General features: G+C 34.8%; 1 protein-coding gene across 4 annotated transcripts in view; it reads left to right on the top strand.

Moving 5' to 3' along the window:
• Nucleotides 1-19,267, top strand: part of LOC145252612 (major egg antigen-like) — a 172,937-nt gene extending 153,670 nt beyond the window's left edge. For all 4 annotated transcript variants that reach the window (XM_080112324.1, XM_080112322.1, XM_080112323.1 and 1 more), the window contains one exon: nucleotides 18,054-19,267. In XM_080112324.1, coding sequence (XP_079968450.1) covers nucleotides 18,087-19,028 — 942 coding nt within the window. In that variant the 5' untranslated portion in view covers nucleotides 18,054-18,086 and the 3' untranslated portion in view covers nucleotides 19,029-19,267. The remainder of the gene's footprint in view (nucleotides 1-18,053) is intronic.
• The last annotated feature ends 3,133 nt before the right edge of the window (nucleotides 19,268-22,400 follow it).

The raw sequence follows: 22,400 nt of genomic DNA, 5'->3' as shown, positions 1-22,400 counted from the left end.
CCCTTTACTAAAATGGTTGAATTTCGCATTAAATAACACCAAAAAGAGTTGATATGCCGTAAAACAAAACGACAAAACCGAACGTAATGAATAAATACGTGAACATATAAACCACTCGAAGATAATATATATAAGATATATAAGAACCAGGTACGTCCAAGGATGGAGTACTGTTGCCACATCTGGGCAGGAGCTGCTACAAAGGACTTGTCCTGCCTTGATAGAGTTCAAAACAGACTTCGTAGCCTCGTAGGAGATGTACTTTTCTTTTTCCTGCAACCTCTATCTCACAGAAAAGATGTTGCGAGTTTGTCTCTGCTTTATCCTTATTTTCATGGCAAGTGCTCGACTGAGCTTCAATCTATAGTCCCCTCTCGCCAAACTTTCACAAGAAACACCCGTCTAGCTGAAAACACTCAATAATTCCCCCACTCTTTATCTGTGCCTAAACCTATAGGTAGATTCCATGAACAAAGCTTTTTCTTATAACTGCACGCCCGTGGAACTGTCTTCCGTTTTCCTGCTTTCCAGCTGACTACAATCTGATTTTCTTCAAGTCCAACGTAAACAAGTTCTTGATGAGCCGTTCCACTTAAGTTAGTAAATTTACCGAATTTCAATTACTAACGATTACTATATTGTCCAATTGACTACTGTACACTCTTTACCCTTATCCTCGAGTGGTCTCTGGGCCTTGATAAGTGGTGATGCCTATGTAAAAAAAAAAGTGTGAAAACTTTTTTCTCAAAATTATTAGATTAGGATTAAATAACCCGAAAAGGGTTGATATGCCGTAAAACAAAACAACAAAACCAAATCAATATCTACTAGTTGAGACGATTAATTGCAATCGGGAATCGGAAAAATCAGAACTTTTGGGGGTATCAGAATTGGTATCGGAATCAGAAAATTTGTGCCTATTTCCGACGCCATAAACGATTCCTTTTATTATCTTATTTTCTATTTGATAACGAAATGGTAACATGGTAAATATTTTTTTTATAAACTACCAGTAAAACGTAAAACTATAGATCACCTCCCACAGGTGTGTTTTTATTTTTGAAAAATATATGCAAATTTAACACGTGTTTTTATGGTAATAATCAGGAAAAAAAAACAACAATTTTATAGGTAAATGCTTAGAGATTTATAAAGTATCGGTATCGGTAATTGTATCGGGAAAAAATATTGGAATCGTCCCATCACTAATATCTACAAACTAAAATGCTTCGTTATAAGATCCATCATAAGATGCATCATAAGATGCATCATAAGATGCATCAGAAGCATAGATGCGTCATTGAATTGCTGGTAAAAGTGCACTGAGAATGGTGGTAGCTGTGTAGAAAAATAAATTCTGGAACACAAAAGGTCGCTCGTTTTAATGGTACCACTCCCATCTTTGTACCTCTTCAATATTTAGAGTTAACAAAATAAGAATCTTTACTTTTTGAAATACCCCTCATACTAAAAAGTACGCTCTGGGCGCCCGTGCGCAGTCATCATTATTCACTGGCAAACGTGCATTTGAGAATGTTGGTGACTATGTAGAAAAATAAATTCTGGAGCACAAAACGTTGATCGTTTTAATGTTACCGCTCTCGTCTTCGTAGCTCTTCGGTTTCTTGAGTTAAAAAATAGGAGGTTCTACTTTTGGAATGACCCTTATATGACAAAGCGTACTCCGGGCGGCCATACGCAGCTACCGTTCATCAATGCCAGTCGTGTATTAAGAATGGTGATGACTGTGGGGAAAAATAAATTCTGGAACACAAAAGGTCGATCGTTTAAACGGCACCATTCCCGTCTTCGTAGCACTTAAGCATTTTGAGTTAAAAAATAAGAGGCTTTAATTTTGGTTGGTTGGTTGGTTGGTTGGTTGTTTTTCTTTTATGGCATATCAACCCTTTCCAGCTTATTTAATGCCGAATCCAGTTATTTTGAAGAAAATATTTTAATAGAATATTTTTTTTTTTTCAAGTCGGTTTCTATTTAACCATAGTTGGAACCCTAACAGGTACTACCACTCTGGGTCAGAGTGGACCTGGGAGCAATGGCAATTAAAGGGTGGCTCCACACTCCCCAAAGCCCGCAAACTGGGGCCTCACTATTGGATATAGTTTAAGGTCATCTTTAATTTTGGAACGACCTTTGCATATACAGAAATTATTTACAGACGTTCTATGATGACGTAATGGCTAATTTTATACTCAATTTAAATGCAGCTGTGTCTATTGTTGATTGAAGAGCTCACTGTTATAAAGGGTTTTACAGATTATTCACTCCTCTTTAAATAACTTATTGATTTTTGTTGCTCAGAATAACAGTGCCCGTTTTCAATACCCAACAGGGTCGAGATGACATTTGAACACACTGACCTGATGACCTGCGTACATGTCAACATCTGCCCGTGAATTAAATGAATACCGGCAAACAAATAAATTGCAAACATTGCCAAAAACTGCTGCAAAGATGGGCTTCCTTTACAGTGCTAGAAAATCACTCAAACTAGAGAGTATCTTATATCTTTACAAAGCCACGATTCGCCCATGCATGGACTTTTGTTGCCACATTTGAGCTGGTGAATTTACCACTAGTCTCCCCCCCCCTTGGATAGACTCCAAAAAGACTTAAACCTAGTAGGTTCCGCACTATCGACAAAGCTCCAACATCTGTCCCATCGCCGTAATGCTGCATGTTTGTGCCTGTTTTACAAGTATTTTAATGGAACCTGCCCTGATAAACTCGTAGCACGTATGCCCTCTCAACGTATATACTCCCGATTTACCTGACAAGCAACAAACTCCGACCCCTTCCATTGTTGAGGTCTCCAGATGAATGAAAGGTTTATCATTTCTTGTCTCGGACTGCTAGATTTTGAAATTCCCTTCCTGATTACTGATTCCTTGACCGTACTAAGCTGCAAAAGTTTAAATGTAATATGGACAGACATCTCGCTGCTCAACTCCCCACAGTGAGATATAGTCCCAAATAGTAACTTTTCACTTCTAAGTAGCAATATATTTTGTTTGGAAAAAAAACGTACTCAGTTAAAATTTTACAGTTAGTAGCGAATAAGGTAGGTCGTATTTAAAGGTATAACTGCACGCATTAGCTTGCTTCCTATCTATCTCTCTGACCCGATGACGTTGAAAGAGGGGAATAAAAAGATGTTAGTGCTATAATCGTTCGTGTCAAGTAACTGCAATCAACAACCGCAGTGTTTTGTCCAGCTATAACCAACAGTGATCCTGCGTATGCCTTTAAAACACGTCCAATAGTAAAGCCCAATTTTACAGCTGTTGCTGAACATTGATTACCATTGCTCCTAGTTCCACTTTGGCCCGGAGTAGTAATACCTTTTAGAGCATCTAGTACTACCAGATCAGGCTGTCTGAAGATACTGACTTCCTGACTGTAGGGAAACGAGCGACTTACCTAACTAGCACGTGTGCATAATTCAACGGGCCGGTCGTGGAATGAAATGACTGAAGAAGAAAGAAACAAAAATGGCTGCCTTATCTCTTTATATGTCAGCAATGTGACCACCCGATATGCAAATGAGATGCTCCTGGTTGGAGATAAAAGAGGGTTGATTTTTTAGAGGGACGTTCATTTTGAAGTTGAATTTCGAAGAAATAAGTTGAATTAGCAGAAGTTCGTTTGGAGTTGAGAGAAGGTGCGTTACGTTACGTATACAGAAGTTTGGAAGTTGGAAGTTTGGACAACAGTGTCAACCTTACCCAGGAAATTATTGGTGTGACGGGCGGAAGAAATAACACTCAAGTTATTGAATTATACTGACCAAACATGCATCGAACATTGATGTTATCGTTTTTATTTCCTTTCCCTTTGTAAAACTCAATCATGTTCTACAATGTCCAAAACAAAAAAAAACAATTTTACAGATTCCATGAATAACAAAGATTTGAAGATACAAATAACATTATTCTTAATTGCTGAATTCGGCAATTAAATAACCCAAAAAGGGTTGATATGCCGTAATACAAAACAAACAAACCAAATTCAATGAATAAATATTTGAAGATATAAAGAACTTTAAGTATAAAAACTTGTTCCAATAATACTGGATTCGGCATTTAATAAACCAAGCACGGTTGATATGCCGTTACATAAAAGGCAATCAACCAAGCCGGAGGTACCAGAAAATACGGCCATCATCAGCACCGAAATACAGAACCAAACAACAATGGAGAATCACTTTCCAAGTATACGTAAATCAAGGAGAAATGGTCATGTTAAATCAAGGAGAAATGGTCATGTTAAAACTTACAAACAATACAAGAAACCCGAATAATATAAACGCTTGATTTTCGGCGCTTTGATTTTTCAAAGGCTTTGATGTTGTTTTGCGCATTTTTTGGCGCTGTGTCTGGGGAAAGGTTATCTTTGTGTGTTTCAGGAAAAGAGAGAATGTGCGTACTAATAGCTGCGAGTGTATTCATTCGTACAAAAGGGGGTAACATCAAAAATGAGTAATCGTTAATAACAAAAAAAAAACGAACAGGGGGTACAGAGAACAAATTACTTGTGCATTTATTACAAATAGGCAAAATAATTATTAAACTGATGATGATAATGATGAAATAAAACATTAACATTATTATTATTATTATTATTATTATTATTATTATTATTATTATTATTATTATTATTTACTCACTAGGAGTCGCCACACAAGCCATCATCAAAGATTGTTCTTTGAGAACAACTTGTAGTGTTTCCTGAAGTCCGAGTGACAACAAGTCTCCCCAGACTTTCAGTACTCTCCACCTCTTTCGATTACCTTTTAAAAAAGAATTTGTATTATTGCAACAGTCGCTTACCAATGATTTCTCATTGGCTGCGATCATTGATCTTCACTGGGATTTCGGTGGCAATAAGCCTCCCCAAGGTCCTAGTTCTCTTTGCACTCAGCCAGCGGAGGTCTGGCTAGTGCTTTCACTCCTCGTCTTTCCATCCTCCTTAACCCTCATTATTTAGGGTGATGCTCGTTTATGGTGACACTTACACAACACAAAAAAAAAACGGTTGGGGCGCTATCTTACAATTATACAGTTATTATTATTATTATTATTATTATTATTATTATTATTAAAAAATTTGGTGTCTGAACCCGAAACTATATTATTGCTTCTGCTAATGTAAAATCTTTTAATGCTCATTTCAGTTTACTTTAATTTTGAATAACTTTTTTTTTCATGGCTAATTCAAGGGTCGGGTTTGTGTATAGTATATGGTCTTATGTCATTGGATCATCTTCTCAGACATTACCTCCTTTTTAAGGGTAGTATACTATCAATTCTATAGTAAGAACAATATCCACCTAGAGATTGTCTCTTCTGCGAAGTGGGCCTAGCGAACATCCTTGAGAAAGACCGAGGAGGAAGATGTTATGAAGAGGGACTATATAACGAAAGTATATGTGAGTTGTACATAATGAGTCTCTTTATCTTGTTAACGTGACGGCTTCTAATATATTGTCATCTGGAGCATAAATGTTTTTTCTTATTGATGTGTGTATAATGGTTATCTGTACGTATTGACATACTAAACAGTTTATACACAGAATTAGGGATAAACATCTTTTACATTTATGCTCGACAAAGGAACGACATACCTTGAATCACAAGTATTTTCGTTTGCTCCGACGTGCTCCTGAAACATTGTTATATCTCTCACGAAAAACTCAAACAACCAACCAACATTTATATTTATTGTGGTTGCCAGTTGTTGATTTCGACGTGGTACGTCGTATTATCCTCCAAGACTACATATGTTCATTTATCTAGGCCAGTGATCCCATGACTGCTATCGTCACAACTCTCAGTTACAGACTGTTCAATCTAACTTTCTACTTTCTACGTGTAATCTAAAACTCACTTCCTTTTCTGACGTCACTCTTTACGTAACATCAAAACACATCACCTGTTTTTTTTCTGTGTTTTCCTAAAACTGCACAATACATTCTTATTGAAAATATAGCTATCAGAATGTCATTTCGTCCATCAAGTTTCATTCCTTGAAAATTATTTAATGTAAATATTTCAACTGTAAATATACATTTCGCTTTGATAACATTCTTCCTGACATTCTACTATTACATATAATAATCGACCATTATGACACTCATCATGATAATAGACTATTTTACTTTCCGGTGTTTTTCGCTAGGCTAACAACATATCAAAATGCACTAACAAGACCTCCACTAGAAGAGTGCGGAGAGGATTACAGAGTGGAATGACAAAAGTGTCGCCCTAAAGAAAACAAGTAGAAATAGACGATGGCAATCATGGGAGAACAGCTTTATTGTAAAACTTTTATTGAAAAAATCAATTCAGGTATGTATTATAGAGCTGACATCTATTCAATGTAGCCGCCTTCAGCTTCAATCACCGCCTTGATACGGATCCGGAACTGGAAGCATGCCTGTTTCATAAGTACCGACGGGAGCTCGGTGGATGGCGGCGGTCAGGCCGACTTTGGTGTTGTGGGAGGTCATGTTAGTGATGTTCTCGACGTATTACCAAACGAAGTAGTCTAGCTGGTTCAGGTCGGAGGAGAAGGGGCAGTGAGAAAGGGAAACAAAGTCGTAACACACCTTCTGAAGCCAATCCTGGGTCTCTTTGAACTTGCGGGTCGGCGCCGAGTCCTGCTGCCACACACAGGGTCTGCTAGCGACCACCTGATTTCACCAGGGGATCCTAACACTCTTCAGCACATCCAGGTACACTTTGGTGTTGACTTTCAAGCCGACTTCGAAGATGTGAAGTGGCATGATGTGGCTCTCACTTGAAACCACATAAAAAAACCTTGGGACAGAGCAAACAAAAAAGCGACCGTAATAGAGGTCAGTGTACCTAATGATACAGGGCTTAACAGAGTTGAGGGGGAAAAGATTACAAAGTATCATGGACTTATGTATGATATGAAACGAAATTGGAAATTAAAAGACGTTTCAATTATACCAGTCATCATAGGAGCAACTGGGCTTATGAAAAAGAACTTTAAAAAGTACATAGCAAGCATACCCGGTGAACCAAGTGCAAATGAAATACAAACGATTGCACTGAAAGGGACGGCTAGAATCCTGAAAAGATCTCTTGGTTGGACTCACTAAAATAGGGGTAAATGTCAGACATCTGGTTGGATGTCCCATCCCCTAGAAGAAAAAGTTTAAGAAAAATGAAAAAAAAAAAGAGAAAAACAGGAAACTTTGTTTTCATCACTCTGGGCACGTCACTGTTATTCATGGCAATCCAGCGATTCATTTTGAAGGTGCTGGCAATGATCATGTTGTCATAATTTTTTTTCGATAGAGAGCATGAGTTGTGATAGAAGGCTATTATCGTTCTTGGGATTTGTACACAACTGGCCAACTAGTAGATGGTCTGCAACAAAACAAGAAAACCGGTTTTTATCAAACGGAAATGGAACCATGTCTTTTTAGGGCCACATTTTTATCGTTCCACCCTGTATTGTAATCCAAATCTTATAGAAGACCAAAGTTTGTTGCCAGTAAGAAATTATTAGGAAGCGCTTGTTGTGATAACGCAATATAATTTGCAATGGTTATCGAAAGAGATGAAGAATACTGGTAATCTGGGTAAACTTGCTGTCACTCTGACCACTGGGAACATTATCAGCCCTAACAGATGATGACGATGTGCGAGAATATCCAATGTGCACTGAACAACAACAACAACAACAACAACAATAATTATAATAATAAAAACAACAGCAATAATAACAATAAGCATAACAATAACAATAATAATAATAATATCATCATCAGCATCATCATCATCATCATCATCATTCTCCAGGCAATAAATCTATCCGCATGTTGATGGACTATGAAGCTTTCCGCTTTTGTACTAAAATGAATAATAAAAGCGAAACACGCGTACTTTATTGGATTCGCTTCTGGTTTCTTTCTTCGTTATTTATGAGTAATTGCGAGGGAAAGAGGAAAAGGGGTTGCGCAGATAAATACAAACGGAAGCTTTCTACGCCGATATTAATTAGTTATTGTAAAGTAGGTTAGACTGTTCAAAAAATACACCCAGCTTTTCTCTTTTTTTTCTATCTCTCTATCGCAATCATCCCATACTTATTCTTTTGACTCTTTCTTTCCATCTGTTCATTTGTATGCCCTCTCTCTCTCTCTCTCTCTCTCTCTCTCTCTCTCTCTCTCTCTCTCTCTCTCTCTCTCTTTCTCTCTCTGTATATATATGTATATATGATGGACTCTCTCCGTCGATTTCGACGTATTAGGTTCAGACAACCCATATTTCTAAAACTCATTTATGCTTTTGCCTCTGATGACTTTTTAGTCCAGCAAGGGACTTGCAAACAAGGCCACAAATAGAACATGAATGTGAATTTAACGCTGCAGATATTGGTGCTGCTAGTCGTTTTACTCTTACTCTGTTTTCTTTCAGTTGCCTTAAGCTTTCAGATTGAAACCTCTGGAGACCTTCAAAACACCTTGATCTCCATCCTTTTCGGTCATTCACCTCATCTTCAAGACTCCTGTATGGTATGTTCACTGCAGACAAGTTACTCTTCAACTTGTCCTTGTACCTAAGCCAAGGACGTCCGCAATTCTTTTACCACCCTCAAATTGACTGTACATCGCAATTTTTGGAATTCTGTCATCGGGCATCCTCAATACATGACCAGCCCACCGCAATTGGGATTGAATAAGGAATGATTCAATGCCATATATATATATATATATATATATATATATATATATATATATATATATATATATATATAAAGAGAGACATAGAGAAATAAGAGAAATAGAGAGTAATCGAGAGAGAGAGAGAGAGAAAAAGAGGGAGCAATCGACAGAGACCGGATGATATATATATATATATATATATATATATATATATTTATATATATATATATATATATATATAGAGAGAGAGAGAGAGTGTGTGTGTGTGTAAATGTACATATGTATTTAGAGGAATAAAAAAGCAACAAACGATGTTATGTGTTCATCAACGTTTCGTCTTTATTTCAGTGTTTCCTCTGGATGAATGAAATTGAGAAAACAAAACACTAGTACAAATATTTGAAAATATATTTTTGTTGTAATGTAATGAAATGTATGTTCGTGTTCCTTTTTAAAAACGGAAAAAGTCGTTGAAAATTTAAGGAGGGGGGCATAGCGTTGTGAAAGAAAGTTTTATTTTTTCATAGCGTCATATAGTCGTTAATATATTTAAAAAGATCCGATACAATTCGTATTATCTTGTATACATAAAGCTGTGTATTATTCATATGCGTTTATATAGATAGAAAGCCCACAGATAGAGGTTTAGGCTTCTAACCATGGGGGCCCCGATTTCGAATCTCGCTAGATTCCGCCACTCTGATGAGTCGTAGACGACAGTACACCTGTTAGCGGATGATTATATTTAAAAAAATATATATACCGCTCTCCATTTGGGGGTACCAAATTGGTAAAAGGGAAATTTATTCCCAACTCGCATTTAGATAAAAATTCAGTTGTATAAATAATTGAATTCATTCAAAAGTATCGCAAACAAAAACAAATAAATAACATTTCCATAAAACGCGATACATCTAGCAGTCGCGCAAGATAGCTCAAGGGTAAAGGTTTAGGCTTCTAACCATGGGGTCCCGATTTCGAATCTTGCTAGATTCAGCCACTCTGATCAGTCATAGACGATGAAACACGTGTCAGAGGATAATTATATTCTAATATATATATATACATATATATATATATGTATGTATATGTATATATATTTAATTGTACAGAAGTTCAGAAAAACATTGATACCGTCGGTTTCAAGCCCAACATAAAGGGGACCAGTAAATGGTAGATCGTAAATAATGTTAGGTTCTCTTCAGCCATGTTGTTTCTGTCTGTGAAAAAATTTCAGGCCCGCATTTATTGCTTATAATGATGTTCATTTTTATTTAACTATAGCTTATTCCTATCTCTGTATCTTTTATTTTAATCTAATATGAGTTTTCTAATTTTTTAATTTTTTATTTAATGCATTTTTAGTACTTGATGTTATAGTGTTTATTTCTTTCCTTTTAGTACACTCGTGCTTTTGTGTTAAGGGAAAATGGAGGTGAGAACCAAATGATGTTCAGCCTCCTGTTGCGCATGTCTTTTGTTGGGTTATCTGGTATTTAATGCTTTCCGTGAATCCGCTTTTTTGGAGCGCTTCATTGTAATATGGAGCTGCTTGTTTGAAGATGTCGGCGTTTGACGAGAACGTGGAGATTCTTTTGCTGATATTGGCAACCATGTTTTTGAAAACTGTAGGGAGGGTGACAGGATCCTTTGTTTATGTACTTATCTAGGCTACTCCCGTTGTGATCGCGTGAGAGACAAAGGTCATCATGCCTATAAAGGCCGAATGTTTGATCTGGGAATGTTTTGTTCAGAGTCTCTTGTAGTAGTAAAACAAAGAAAGAAGAAAACTTAATAAGATAAATTAATTACCTCCTTTGGACCAGCTAAAATTTAAAAAAAAAGGCAACCCAGAAACCATGCGGATCGGAAACAAAAACAGGACAGTACATATTTACTAAAACTGCATTAAATAAAAAATTTTAAAAATTAGAAAATTCGTATTAAATATATATCAAAAATTAGAAAATTCATATTAAAAGATACAGAGATAGGAATAAGCTACAGTTAAATAAAAATGAACATCATTATAAACAATAAATGCGGGCCTACTTTTTCCTCAGACAAAAACAACATGCATGGCTGACGAGAGCCTAACATTATTTACGATTTACCATTAACTGGTCCCCTTTATGTTGGGCTTGAAACCGACGGTACCAATGTTTTTCTGAACTTCTGTACAATTAAATAAATAAATATTAAGCGCTTATATCGAAAAAGTTGTTCTTTTTAATCGAGCACTAGTGGAATTATTTCCCCTCCCCCCAACAACAGTATATATATATATATATATATATATATATATATATATATATATATATATATATATATATATATATATATATATAAGAGGTGTATTAGGTACAAACAGGGAAAAGGCAATCGATATGTTGGTAGAGTTAAATATATTTTTATTATTTCAACCTCGGGAGTATTTGCAAAATATCGAGCACTTTTTGCTTAAGCAAATACTCCCAATGTATATATATATATATATATATATATATATATATATATATATATATATATATATATATAGTCTTATTTGTAGTATTCCGAATTTTACTGGGTTAATATAATTCAGTAATTGTTCATACACCAATAAATTTGAAGCCAAAAGAGATGACTTAAACTAATTGCGATACGAAACTATGTAGGTATATAAATCTTTAAAAAAATACTTTGCAAGAATGCGACTGAGGTAAAATAGTTTCTTTTTTTTTTCCTTATAAGGGAAATGTTTTCCATAATGTTTTATTGTTAAAGTGTTTTTATTCAAATAGTCTGAAGAAAGGCTGTTTGTGTGAAAATTTTCAAACGACATAATGTTTGAATTCGTCCAAATGGTCTTGAAGCAATTTTAACTAACGATGAAATACTCTTTTTTGTTGCTATTAACCCATTTTTTGAAGTCTTGGTTTTTGTTAAAACAGTATATATGTATATGTATGCATATGTATATGTATATATATATATATGTATATATATGCATATGTATATATATGTATATATATGTACAGTGATGATCATATTTATTGGCACGGTAAAATAAAAGTTAAATTTTGTCTAATAAATTCTAAAAAAGGGATTAAATTAAAGAAAATAACAAAGTATATTATGTATTTTTAACTGGCCTTTCCGATGCAGCAATCGGATTTTAGAAAAAATAAATAACAAAGGAACAACAAACATAATTGCAAAAAACCGTTGTTCAAAATTATTGGGACGGCTTTGTTTTTCTTTTAGTATCAGTATAATATCAATCAATTTCCGGTTTACGTGCTTTCTGAACTTTTTTATAGCCATATTATGCTTGTTTAACGCTAATTCAGTGAATAATTTTTTTCAGATAATTTTTAGATAGCGATTTATTTAAACTATTATAAGTGACTAAATTATAATTTTCAATCGCCATGATTAAAACTAAGGAACACAGCGAAGACGTCAGGAAGCTTGTTGTAGCATGCCATACCAATGGGGAGGGCTATGATAAGATTTCAAAGAAGCTAAACCTTCCCAAATCCACTGTTAGAGCCATAATAAACAAGTTCAAATCGCAAGGCCACGTTATGAGTTTAGAGGGTAGAGGGAGAAAAAGGATTCTTTCCCCAAGAGATGAACGGAAAATTGTTCGACAAGTAAAACAAAACCCAAGGATCTCTGTTGGGGAGATTGTTGATGAACAGAGCACCTCTGGAGTGAATGTATCTCGACATACAGTTGGTAGAGTTTTGAAGAGAGCTGGTTTAAAAGCATGTCGTCCGAGAAAGACTCCCTTATTGAAGCCTATGCACCTGAAAGCAAGGCTAGCCTTTGCAAAAAGTCATATTGATAAAGATGTTGCATTCTGGAAACGTGTTCTATGGACTGACGAAACGAAAATAGAGTTATTTGACCATAATAAAGTGTCTTATATTTACAGAAAATCTGGCGAAGCTTTCCTGCCTAAGAACACCATACCCACAGTGAAGCACGGTGGAGGCAGTTTGATGTTTTGGGGATCCTTTGCTGCCTCTGGACCAGGGCGACTTGTTAAGGTCACAGGTAGCATAAAAAAGGAAGATTATGTTAAAATATTGGATGAAAACCTGAAAGACTCTGCTAAAGAGCTCTCACTTGGTCGTCGTTGGTGGTTCATGCAAGATAATGACCCAAAGCATTCGGCTAAACTGACTAAGAAATGGCTTGAGGACAATCATATTAATGTTTTGGAGTGGCCATCACAAAGCCCAGACCTTAATCCAATTGAAAATTTATGGAGAACATTAAAATTGAGGGTAATGCAAAGGAAGCCTAAGAATCTTATTCAATTGGAGGATTATTGTCAGGAAGAGTGGGCTAAAATTACTTGTAAACTATGAAAAGCGACTGAGGAAGGTAATCAAGGCCAAAGGCTATACAATTGATTATTAAATAAATCGTGCCAATAATTTTGAACAAGGGTTTTTTGCAATTATGTTTGTTGTTCCTTTGTTATTTATTATTTCTAAAATCCGATTGCTGCATCGGAAAGGCCAGTTAAAAATACATAATATACTTTGTTATTTTCTTTAATTTAATCCCTTTTTTAGAATTTATTAGACAAAATTTATTTTACCGTGCCAATAAATATGATCATCACTGTATATGTATATAAATGTATATGTATATATATATGTATATATATATGTATATATATATGTATATATATGTATATATATATATATGTGTATATGTAAATATATGTATATGTATGTATATATATGTACATATATATGTATATGTAAATATATGTATATATACATACATATGTATATATATGTGTATGTATATGTATATATATGGATATATATGGATATGTATATGTATATATATGTATATATATATGTATATATATGTATGTATATATATGTATATATATGTATATATATATGCATGTATATATATGTATATATTTATATATGCGTGTGCATGTACAAATATATCACTGTTTTAGAGGTGAAGTTGATGCCCCATCCCAATCGATTATCTTCTTGTAACGCGAGAGATAATTATCCAACGATACGTTTGACAAAGGTTTTAATCTCTTTAAATTATTACAAAGTGAACAAAATTTGTCAGCAAAGCTTTTACACTCTAATAGTGATCAAAACTTAATCATATGAAAGTGAACGACAATATTTGCTATGACGTTTAGATACAAAAGATTTCGATGGGTCAGACAGCCCAGCATTTGTGTGTGTTGAGTGGCCGATGACTTCTTGCCCTGGCCGATGACGTTGCACTGAATCTTGTTCCTCCTCCTCCTCCTCCTCCTCCTTCTTCTCCTTCCTATCCTTCCTCTCTTCCAACTTCCGCTTCTCCATTAGCAATACCAAGACGACGGGTAAGCATTCTGTTCTTTAGTCAAACTATTATCTTTTTCCAGCCTTGCTCAATCTGGAGATGTCCTATTGCCTATAGAGCTGTAATCAAATTTATAATGGCTAAGTGAACTTTTTTTTTAAAAACTATTATTCTTGCTCTGCTGCGCATTGAGTTCTCCCACTGTAAATTTCCTAAAGAAATGTCTCTATCTTTAACAAACCTAATAAACACACATGCGCGCGTGCACTTTCCGTTCTCAAAGAATGTAGAATTTAACATAAAGTTGATAAACACAGCAGTTTCAACAAAGGAAAATAATTCCTGCAAGTTTGAAAAGTCAAATTAAAACGGGGGGGGGTAGAATCTGGATTTGGGGTTTCATTTAGACAGCCTTGTAACTCTAATTTTCATTAGTATGTCCTTTAGTCCTCACATTCAATATGAGCCGTTTAGGACAAAAGCTGAAGGATTGCTGATTTTTTGGTTCTATCCATATAACATTTATCATTGCCTAGTTTGTTTGTGTTTTTTTATCTTGAACTAGTAGTTTTTTAGCTTCTTGCATCAAGTTGTCTGGTGTGATTTCCATGAAAACTAAATACTTGATTATAACAATCTTTGGCTTTGTAGAACGTGATTGGTTTTGTAAAAGGGAAAGGAAAAATAAATAAAAAAACAATAACATCAATGTTTGGTGCATTTTAGGTCAGCTGTCCAGGATCTTCAGACAGCCTGATCTGGAAGCACCATATAATTGGCTTAGACTATGTTGGCTTTGGTGTCGCGGGAAAAGGAAATTCACTTACAAATTTATGTTTAAACGGTAACCATCTTCCTTTCACGCGAAGCATATGTCGTCCCGAGTTCCTTTCTTATGCAATGTTTTGTCGGTGTCGTCGTAAGATGGTGACCATTCTTTCCGGCATTTCTGACCCCGACAGTGTAGCATCCGGCCGCGCATTTTTAGCAGAACTTTTTCCTACTTCAATTCTATCTCGTTTTTTTTTTTTTTTTCGTTTTTTTAAATACGGAAACCAGTGTTTTTCTCATTAAAAACTGTCGCTACATTATTTACTTCAAATTTAAACATTTTAGCCGCGTTATCTCAGAAGCGGGAGGTAACACGTGATATTATTATCAATTTAAAACATGTTTAACTAGTCCTTGCTTATGTCGTCTTCGCGACTGTATTTGTTTCGTGTGGAGTTCCTCCATCCTCTCACATAGAGCGCCTGGCATATCCAAATGGTCACCCATCTGGTACGATCCTGGCCTAACGTTGCCTAACTTTGAAATATTTATTTGCACAAAATATATAAATATATTATAAACAAATTAGACACACGAACCTTCAATAATGTAGGAAATAATGAGTGTCGCTGGTCATCCTTGATCTCAAATACTTAAAACTGTCTATCCTACTAATAACTAGAAATATCTCAGTCACCAGAATACCACATTTACTTCAGAGTCTCTCCTACTTAAGATAAAAACCAAATTTAGAAAAGGTTTATTGCTATTGCTTAATTTTTATGATCTTATGATTGTGATGTATGCTTCATTGTATCTGCTAATTTTCACGGATTGATAACACGGAACAAACGTTCCCTGGATAGAAGTTTTGTTCTCTATCATGCGACGAAGCTCACTATATATATATATATATATATATATATATATATATATATATATATATATACTAGCAGACCAGCCGACATTGCCCGGTCGACAAACATGCTTAAATATGATATTTTGATTAATGCAGATTTCGTATTTATTATTATATTATATTGGAACCAATATATAGTAATGATTTAAAAAGTTTTTTAAAAAATTATTCGTGCGCCACCATCGATAATCAAAACCAAAACAAACATTTTGGTTCGATTCTCGGTGGTGGCGCACGAGTCATTTATGAGTCTTGCGATTTACTTCTTCCTTTGACGTTAATGCCTCAGCTATGAAGACATGTTTGCTGCAAGGCTAAAACTTAAAACATTAACTAATATCTATTACGTTATTCGTATGACCATCGTTCGACCTTCACCTGGAAAATCCCATTTCTTTAATTATCACCTTTTTGCACCGATTTTCTCCGGCTAAAACCCAAATATAAAGTTTCGCGTACGTTCGAATACCCTATATATTAAGTTTCATATATGTAAACCAAAAACTGACAGAGGAGTTTGATAGGCAAAAATTTTTAACAAATGTATATTTATGTATATATAAATATATATAGAAAGATGTTTGTGTTTAATATAACCTTTTTGCGTAAATATTACGCAAGTATAAATCATGTAGAATATCTGCATGAATATAATTACACGTAATAGTTAACTAAAGATGATCGTCCTATAAGGAAACTGAAAAACTAATAGAGAATTAATTAAAATGAATGTTTAAAAGAATATGCAAATTAACTAAAGCTTTTGCAGATGAATGGATGTATAACAAAGTTGTAATTTTTTACAATAAATAGGAAAATGGATTTTAATATGAATATCAATACAACAAGCCCAAATTTATGAGATAGATATATATTTGAGGCTAAGAAATAAGGGTGAGGAGTTGTGTACCTTAGTTTCGATTCTAGGCACCCGTCATACATATATTGTTTTAGTTTTGATCTCACTACTATATATAAGGTTCAGTATAATAATCGATTGAGAATAGTGTCTATAATAATAATAAATACGTAATTTGAATGAATTAAAATACCATATTGAAGCCTATCTTACAACTGGGCAACGCCGGCCGGCATGCTAGTATATAAGTTTTGAAAATATGTATGGCAATTAAACTACACAAAACTTTTCACGTTTCATGATCGCGAGGATTCACCATGGAATTGATGTTGCTTCGTTGTGATGTCCGTAGTACTGGACTCGCTAATCAGCCAATCAGTTTCTTAGTTATTCCATTTATTATATCCAATGAGAACGCGTACCTGTTTGGCTACAATAGATGGGAATGTGAATAACAAAGAATCTGGTTGACTGACTAGCAAATCCAGTATCACAAAGCAATAGTTTGACGAATTCTCACGAGGATGAAGCGCGGAAAATTCTCTGTAGCTTAATTGCTATATATATTTTGAAAATTTACCACCTAGCTCTACTTACATATCGAGCACTGTCGATTAAATACTGAAAATAGTTATATAAAATTTTAAGTAAGTACATAATATATATATATATATATATATATATATATAATACTTTTATATGTATTTTATATACGAATTTTATTAGCACTCAGTTATAAATAATAGCTCAATAATATACGACTAGCGCTCTTAATTTAATTAAGGAAACAATTTTCAATATATTTATCAAGAAGTACTTTTATTTGCAAAAAACTGGTTCTGCTTTTCTAAATAGCATTCATTTTCTCAATAACGATGCCTTGGATTTGTTTGAAATTTTCCACAAACATTAGTTATGATGAAAGTAAATTTTTGCCAGAACGGATTTTCTGGGATAGCTCTGGATGCCTCCCTAGGGGCATTATAGGGGTAAAAATTGACCCCCAAATCATTCGTCCGTTTGTTTGTTTGCACTTTTCTCAATAACCATGCCTTGGACTTTTTATAAATTTTGCACAAATATTAGTCATGGTGAAAGTAAATTTTTCACTCGTAGAGAGGGACCCCGTATGCTCGGCTTGTCTGCTAAAAGGTCAAACAGACTTATCTCCCACTACTTTATAGAATTTCCTCTCTTATAAATTGCAGACCGATACAAGACAATAAAATGATTTTTATTTTAATAAAAATTCCATTTGTTAATTTCTTTTAATTTTTTTAAGTAAATATATCGACGAAAATCCATGCTTATTTATTTTAAACTGTGATTTTGCGCTTGTGCTCCCTTTTTCATAAGCAGCTTATATTGTGATGTTCGGATTCCTTTCATTTTTTTAATATTATGTTGCCTTTGAAAATATTTATTCTTCTTTTATAATTCTTTGCTCTTCTTTGTTCTTTCAGATATTCTAATTGCTTCAACACCAGAAACTCAACATGTCAACCCGCATACCGATTTTCAAGGACGATTTGAGCTTTGAAGAGCGCCAGTCGAAGGTTTGGGAAGACATGACCCGAGATATGGATCGGCGTCGGCGTGAGTGGGAAAGCGAAGTGGAGAATATGCGCAAGGGTTTCTTTTCCCTGAAACCCAACGGCAAGTTCGACAGCATCTCGAGTCGTCTCGGGGAAGATTTCGGCTTGGGTGGCCCCAGCAGCACCGGCAGCATCGGTTCGAGCATGACCGGCGGGCCGATGGATTATGAAGACGCCATTGGAACCGTCGAGAAGGACGCTGAGGGGAAGCCCGTGTTTAAGGCCCGTTTTGATGTGCATGACTTTAAACCGGAAGAGGTTAACGTCAAGATGGACGCCGATAAGATCCAGGTTCACGCGAAACACGAATCGAAGACCGGTGGATCTTCAGTCTCAAGAGAATATTCCCGATCGGTTAACATCCCTAAGGATATCGACCCGATGAATTTGCAGTGCACAATGTCCAACGATGGTATTCTAAGTATCGAAGCGCCGCTCCCTGTTCCGGATTACGGGGCACTTAAAGATGGCTCTTCTAGAAGTCCTCTCGGTCCGCAGATGACCAGCCCGATGCCGTCCGGTCAGTGTACCCCGCCGTCTCGGCCCATCATTGAAGAAAGGAAATACAAAGATGAAGTCGATATAGAGGACTATAAACCTGAGGAGATCACCGTGAAAACGTTGGATCGCAAATTGCTCGTCACCGCGCGCCGGGAGGAAAAGATTGGCAGTCGGACGACGACTCGGAATATGAGCAAAGAGTCCACCATCCCAGATAATGTCGACCCGTTGTCGGTGAAAGCCTTTTTTACGGAAAACGGTCGCCTGCTTATTGAAGCCAACTACAAAAGCGATATGGGGACTGGCAGTCCACTGTTTCGCACAGACTCTCCACTAACATGAGAAAAAAAAAATCAAAGACCAATGGCCGAAGAACACCAAGCCAAAAGGAATATAGATTCTTTACTAAAACCAAGCGATCATCCAAGAATAATAAAAAGAATATTTTCTTTTTTTTAAAAAGAAAGATAAAAAAGACAAATATATATATATATATAATTTAATTTAAAAAAATTGCAAATAAAAATAAAGCCAATCGACTTTTTCTTAATTTGATCAATCAATTAAAACAAAGAAATCAATGAATTTGTTTTTTGTTTTTTATTTATTTATTTCTTTAAACTTTGTTTTCTTCTCCTTCCTTTGCTTATCTCCTGATGGTTGAGTTTAAGGATGCTTCTACAGAATACGGACCGTGCTATCTTTTTAGATAAACCTTCCAATTTAAAATCAGTTTTACTCTATCTTTTTTTAATTATTAAATTGTAAGGTGAAAGTAAAGAATAATAAAAATAAATAAACACCCCATCTCCATGTTAAGATTAGATGATCAATCGATACCTCCGTTCAATCCCAAGAGACAATGGATACCCCTTGAAAGGGTAGCTGCGCGTGTAACTGTGAAGACACGGTTGCGCAATCACCAACTGCATTCCTCATGAATCGGCATTGCTTCAGTCCAGTGGCAAGGAGAAGTGCTAGACGACCGGAAACAATGCCGAAATAATCGGAGAGCACATACGGTACCTTGAAGTCCCAATGGTCACCCATTTTAGTACTGACTAGGCTGAACGTTGCTTAACTTCCTTGATATAACTGGAACTGGTGTGTCAACGTGAGTATGCCTAATGCTGTTAAGAATCGATTTCTAAATAACCACATTATTATTTCAACATGGTCTATATTCTGTATAAGTATCAAAATTTTATTTTATGAGGAAATATAACAAGTTCAGCATTGATGGATTAAAATGTCCGGCGCGGTGATAATTTATTAGATTGGATTTTCAAATTAAATTCAGTCCTGATCTTGAGCACGTGATACAATGGAGAAAGGGGTGGCTGGTTACTTTTAACAAATCTAAAACCAAGCTACCATATTTACATCATCAACGCTCTGATCCCCATCTCTCCTGAGTCGGTGTTGGTAAATACCAGTGGTTAGTGGAAGTTCAGGACGACTGGAAACAATGCCGAGATAAGCGGAGAGTACATAAACCGCTTAGAATTCCCAAATGGCGACCCATTTGGTGCTAGCTAGGTTCAACGTTCCTTAACTTCGGGAACCGATATGTCAACGTGACTATGTCGTATAAAACAGTTTATATATATATATATATATATATATATATATATATATATATATATATATATATATATATATATATATATATATATATATATATATATATATATATATATATATAATATATATATAATATATATAATATATTTATATATAATATATATAATATATTTATATATAATATATATATAATATATATAATATATATAATATATAATATATATATAATATATATAATATATATAATACATATAATATATATATAATATATATATATAATATAATATATATATATGTATAAATATAATATATATGTTATGTATATATACATATAATATATATATAATATATATAATATATATATATGATACATATAATATATATATAATATATATAATACATATAATATATATATAATATATATGTATATAATATATATATAATATAATATATATTATCTATCTGGGTGTAAGACGATTTTTTGTTCAGGATATTCCATTTAATCGAAAAAGGAGTTTTATTAAATTTAAGTTTTTCAATTAAAGTAGTTAGAGAAGTTCCTTGCTTATTATTAAGGTTTTGGTTGTTAAAAGAAGAATTGTGGTTAGATATGCTGGTCTTAATTAGAGTTGAGTTGGCGCAGATGTAGGTGTGTATTTTATGGGATGCTCGGGGACTGTTATTGGTTTGTTGATTTGTATTGGAGTTTGAAGTAGGGGTTGTTTAAATTTTGTCCTTTAAGGTGAGTGTGAGCCGGATTAATACGTGTAAAAGTGTTGTTCAGGGAGGTATCAGTGTTATTAGTGTTAGGAAAATCATTATTATTATCATTATTATTATTATTATTATTATTATTATTATTATTATTATTATTATTATTGGCTCACATGGAGCTTTCACACAAGTTAACAAACGATCTGATTGGAGACCTGTGGTGTTCTCTGGAAGCTGAGTGACAACAAGTCTCCCCAGACGTTCAGCTATCTCCTCCTGCTTCGATACCATTGTCAAATAAATTTGCATCATCGCAACAGCCTCTTACCATTGATTTCTCGGTGGCAGTGACCATTAGTTTATACTGGAATTTGGGTGGCACTAAGCCTCCCCAAGATCCCAGTTCTCTTCACACTTGTCCAGCGGACGTCTGGCCAGTGTTCCCTCCTCGGTCTTTCCATCCTTCTTGACCCTTCTCGGCTCTTTGGTATCACTTTTCTATTGGGGGAACGGTGGTGAAACAATGGAGGGGATGCATGATGGGGGTGTAGAACATTTAGTTATGCAGCTTCTGTGTTCTTAATTCCCTGTAACACTTCTTCCTTATATTGTTTAGTGTTATTCTCCGCATTCAAGGGTTTTCCTGAATATTTCAGCCGTTTTCCTTATCGTTAGGCGTTGTATTTTCGTAGCTATTCCTCTGATTCCAATTTCTGGCATTCTTTTTTCCAGGTTTTTCGGAATTGTTCCTAGTGCTCGGTACTATTTTGATTTTCTTCATCATCCAAATCCCTTTTAACTCTCTGGCTAGTTCTGTGTATTTGCTTCGTTTCTCCTTTTCTTTCATACTCACCCTGTGGTCAGCTGGGACAGCAAAGTCTACGATTTGACAGGATTTCTCTTTCTTGTTAATTATTATGACATCTGGTCTTCTTGCTTGGATGGGTTTGTCCATGTCCCATAGGATTTCGTGGTTCTCGTTTTCGAGTGCTGTTGCTGGTTTATGCTTGTACCATTTATCTGTACGCTCAAAATGCAGCCGTTTGCACAATTCCCAGTGCACCGCCCTCCCCACTTGGTCATGCCTGTTTTTTTTTTATTCCTTTTAAGCCAGTTTTCTGCATTTATTATTATTATTATTATTTGTACTGAGGTAGTTGGTCGGCTGACTGTTTAGCGACCTTATTATATGATTTACTGTTTTTATATATAAAATTCATTCAGAAAAAAGATAATTTTCAAAATAAAAAATTATTGTGTACACAAATAATACAATATTTATAGTAATTTCCTTAATCCATGGATTTTCGATGTAGGCTAATCCTCTCAGAGGAAAAGTCATAAGCAAAATATCCATGGATTAAAGAAATTAATATAAATATTGTATTCTTTGTCCAACCCATAAATTTTTATTTT

Source organism: Euprymna scolopes, chromosome 29 (assembly GCF_053919585.1).
Source record: "Euprymna scolopes isolate OS-2025 chromosome 29, ASM5391958v1, whole genome shotgun sequence".
NCBI classification, from domain to species: domain Eukaryota; kingdom Metazoa; phylum Mollusca; class Cephalopoda; order Sepiida; family Sepiolidae; genus Euprymna; species Euprymna scolopes.
The sequence above is the reverse complement of the archived record's forward strand: the minus strand, read 5'-3'. Positions and strand labels throughout refer to the sequence as shown.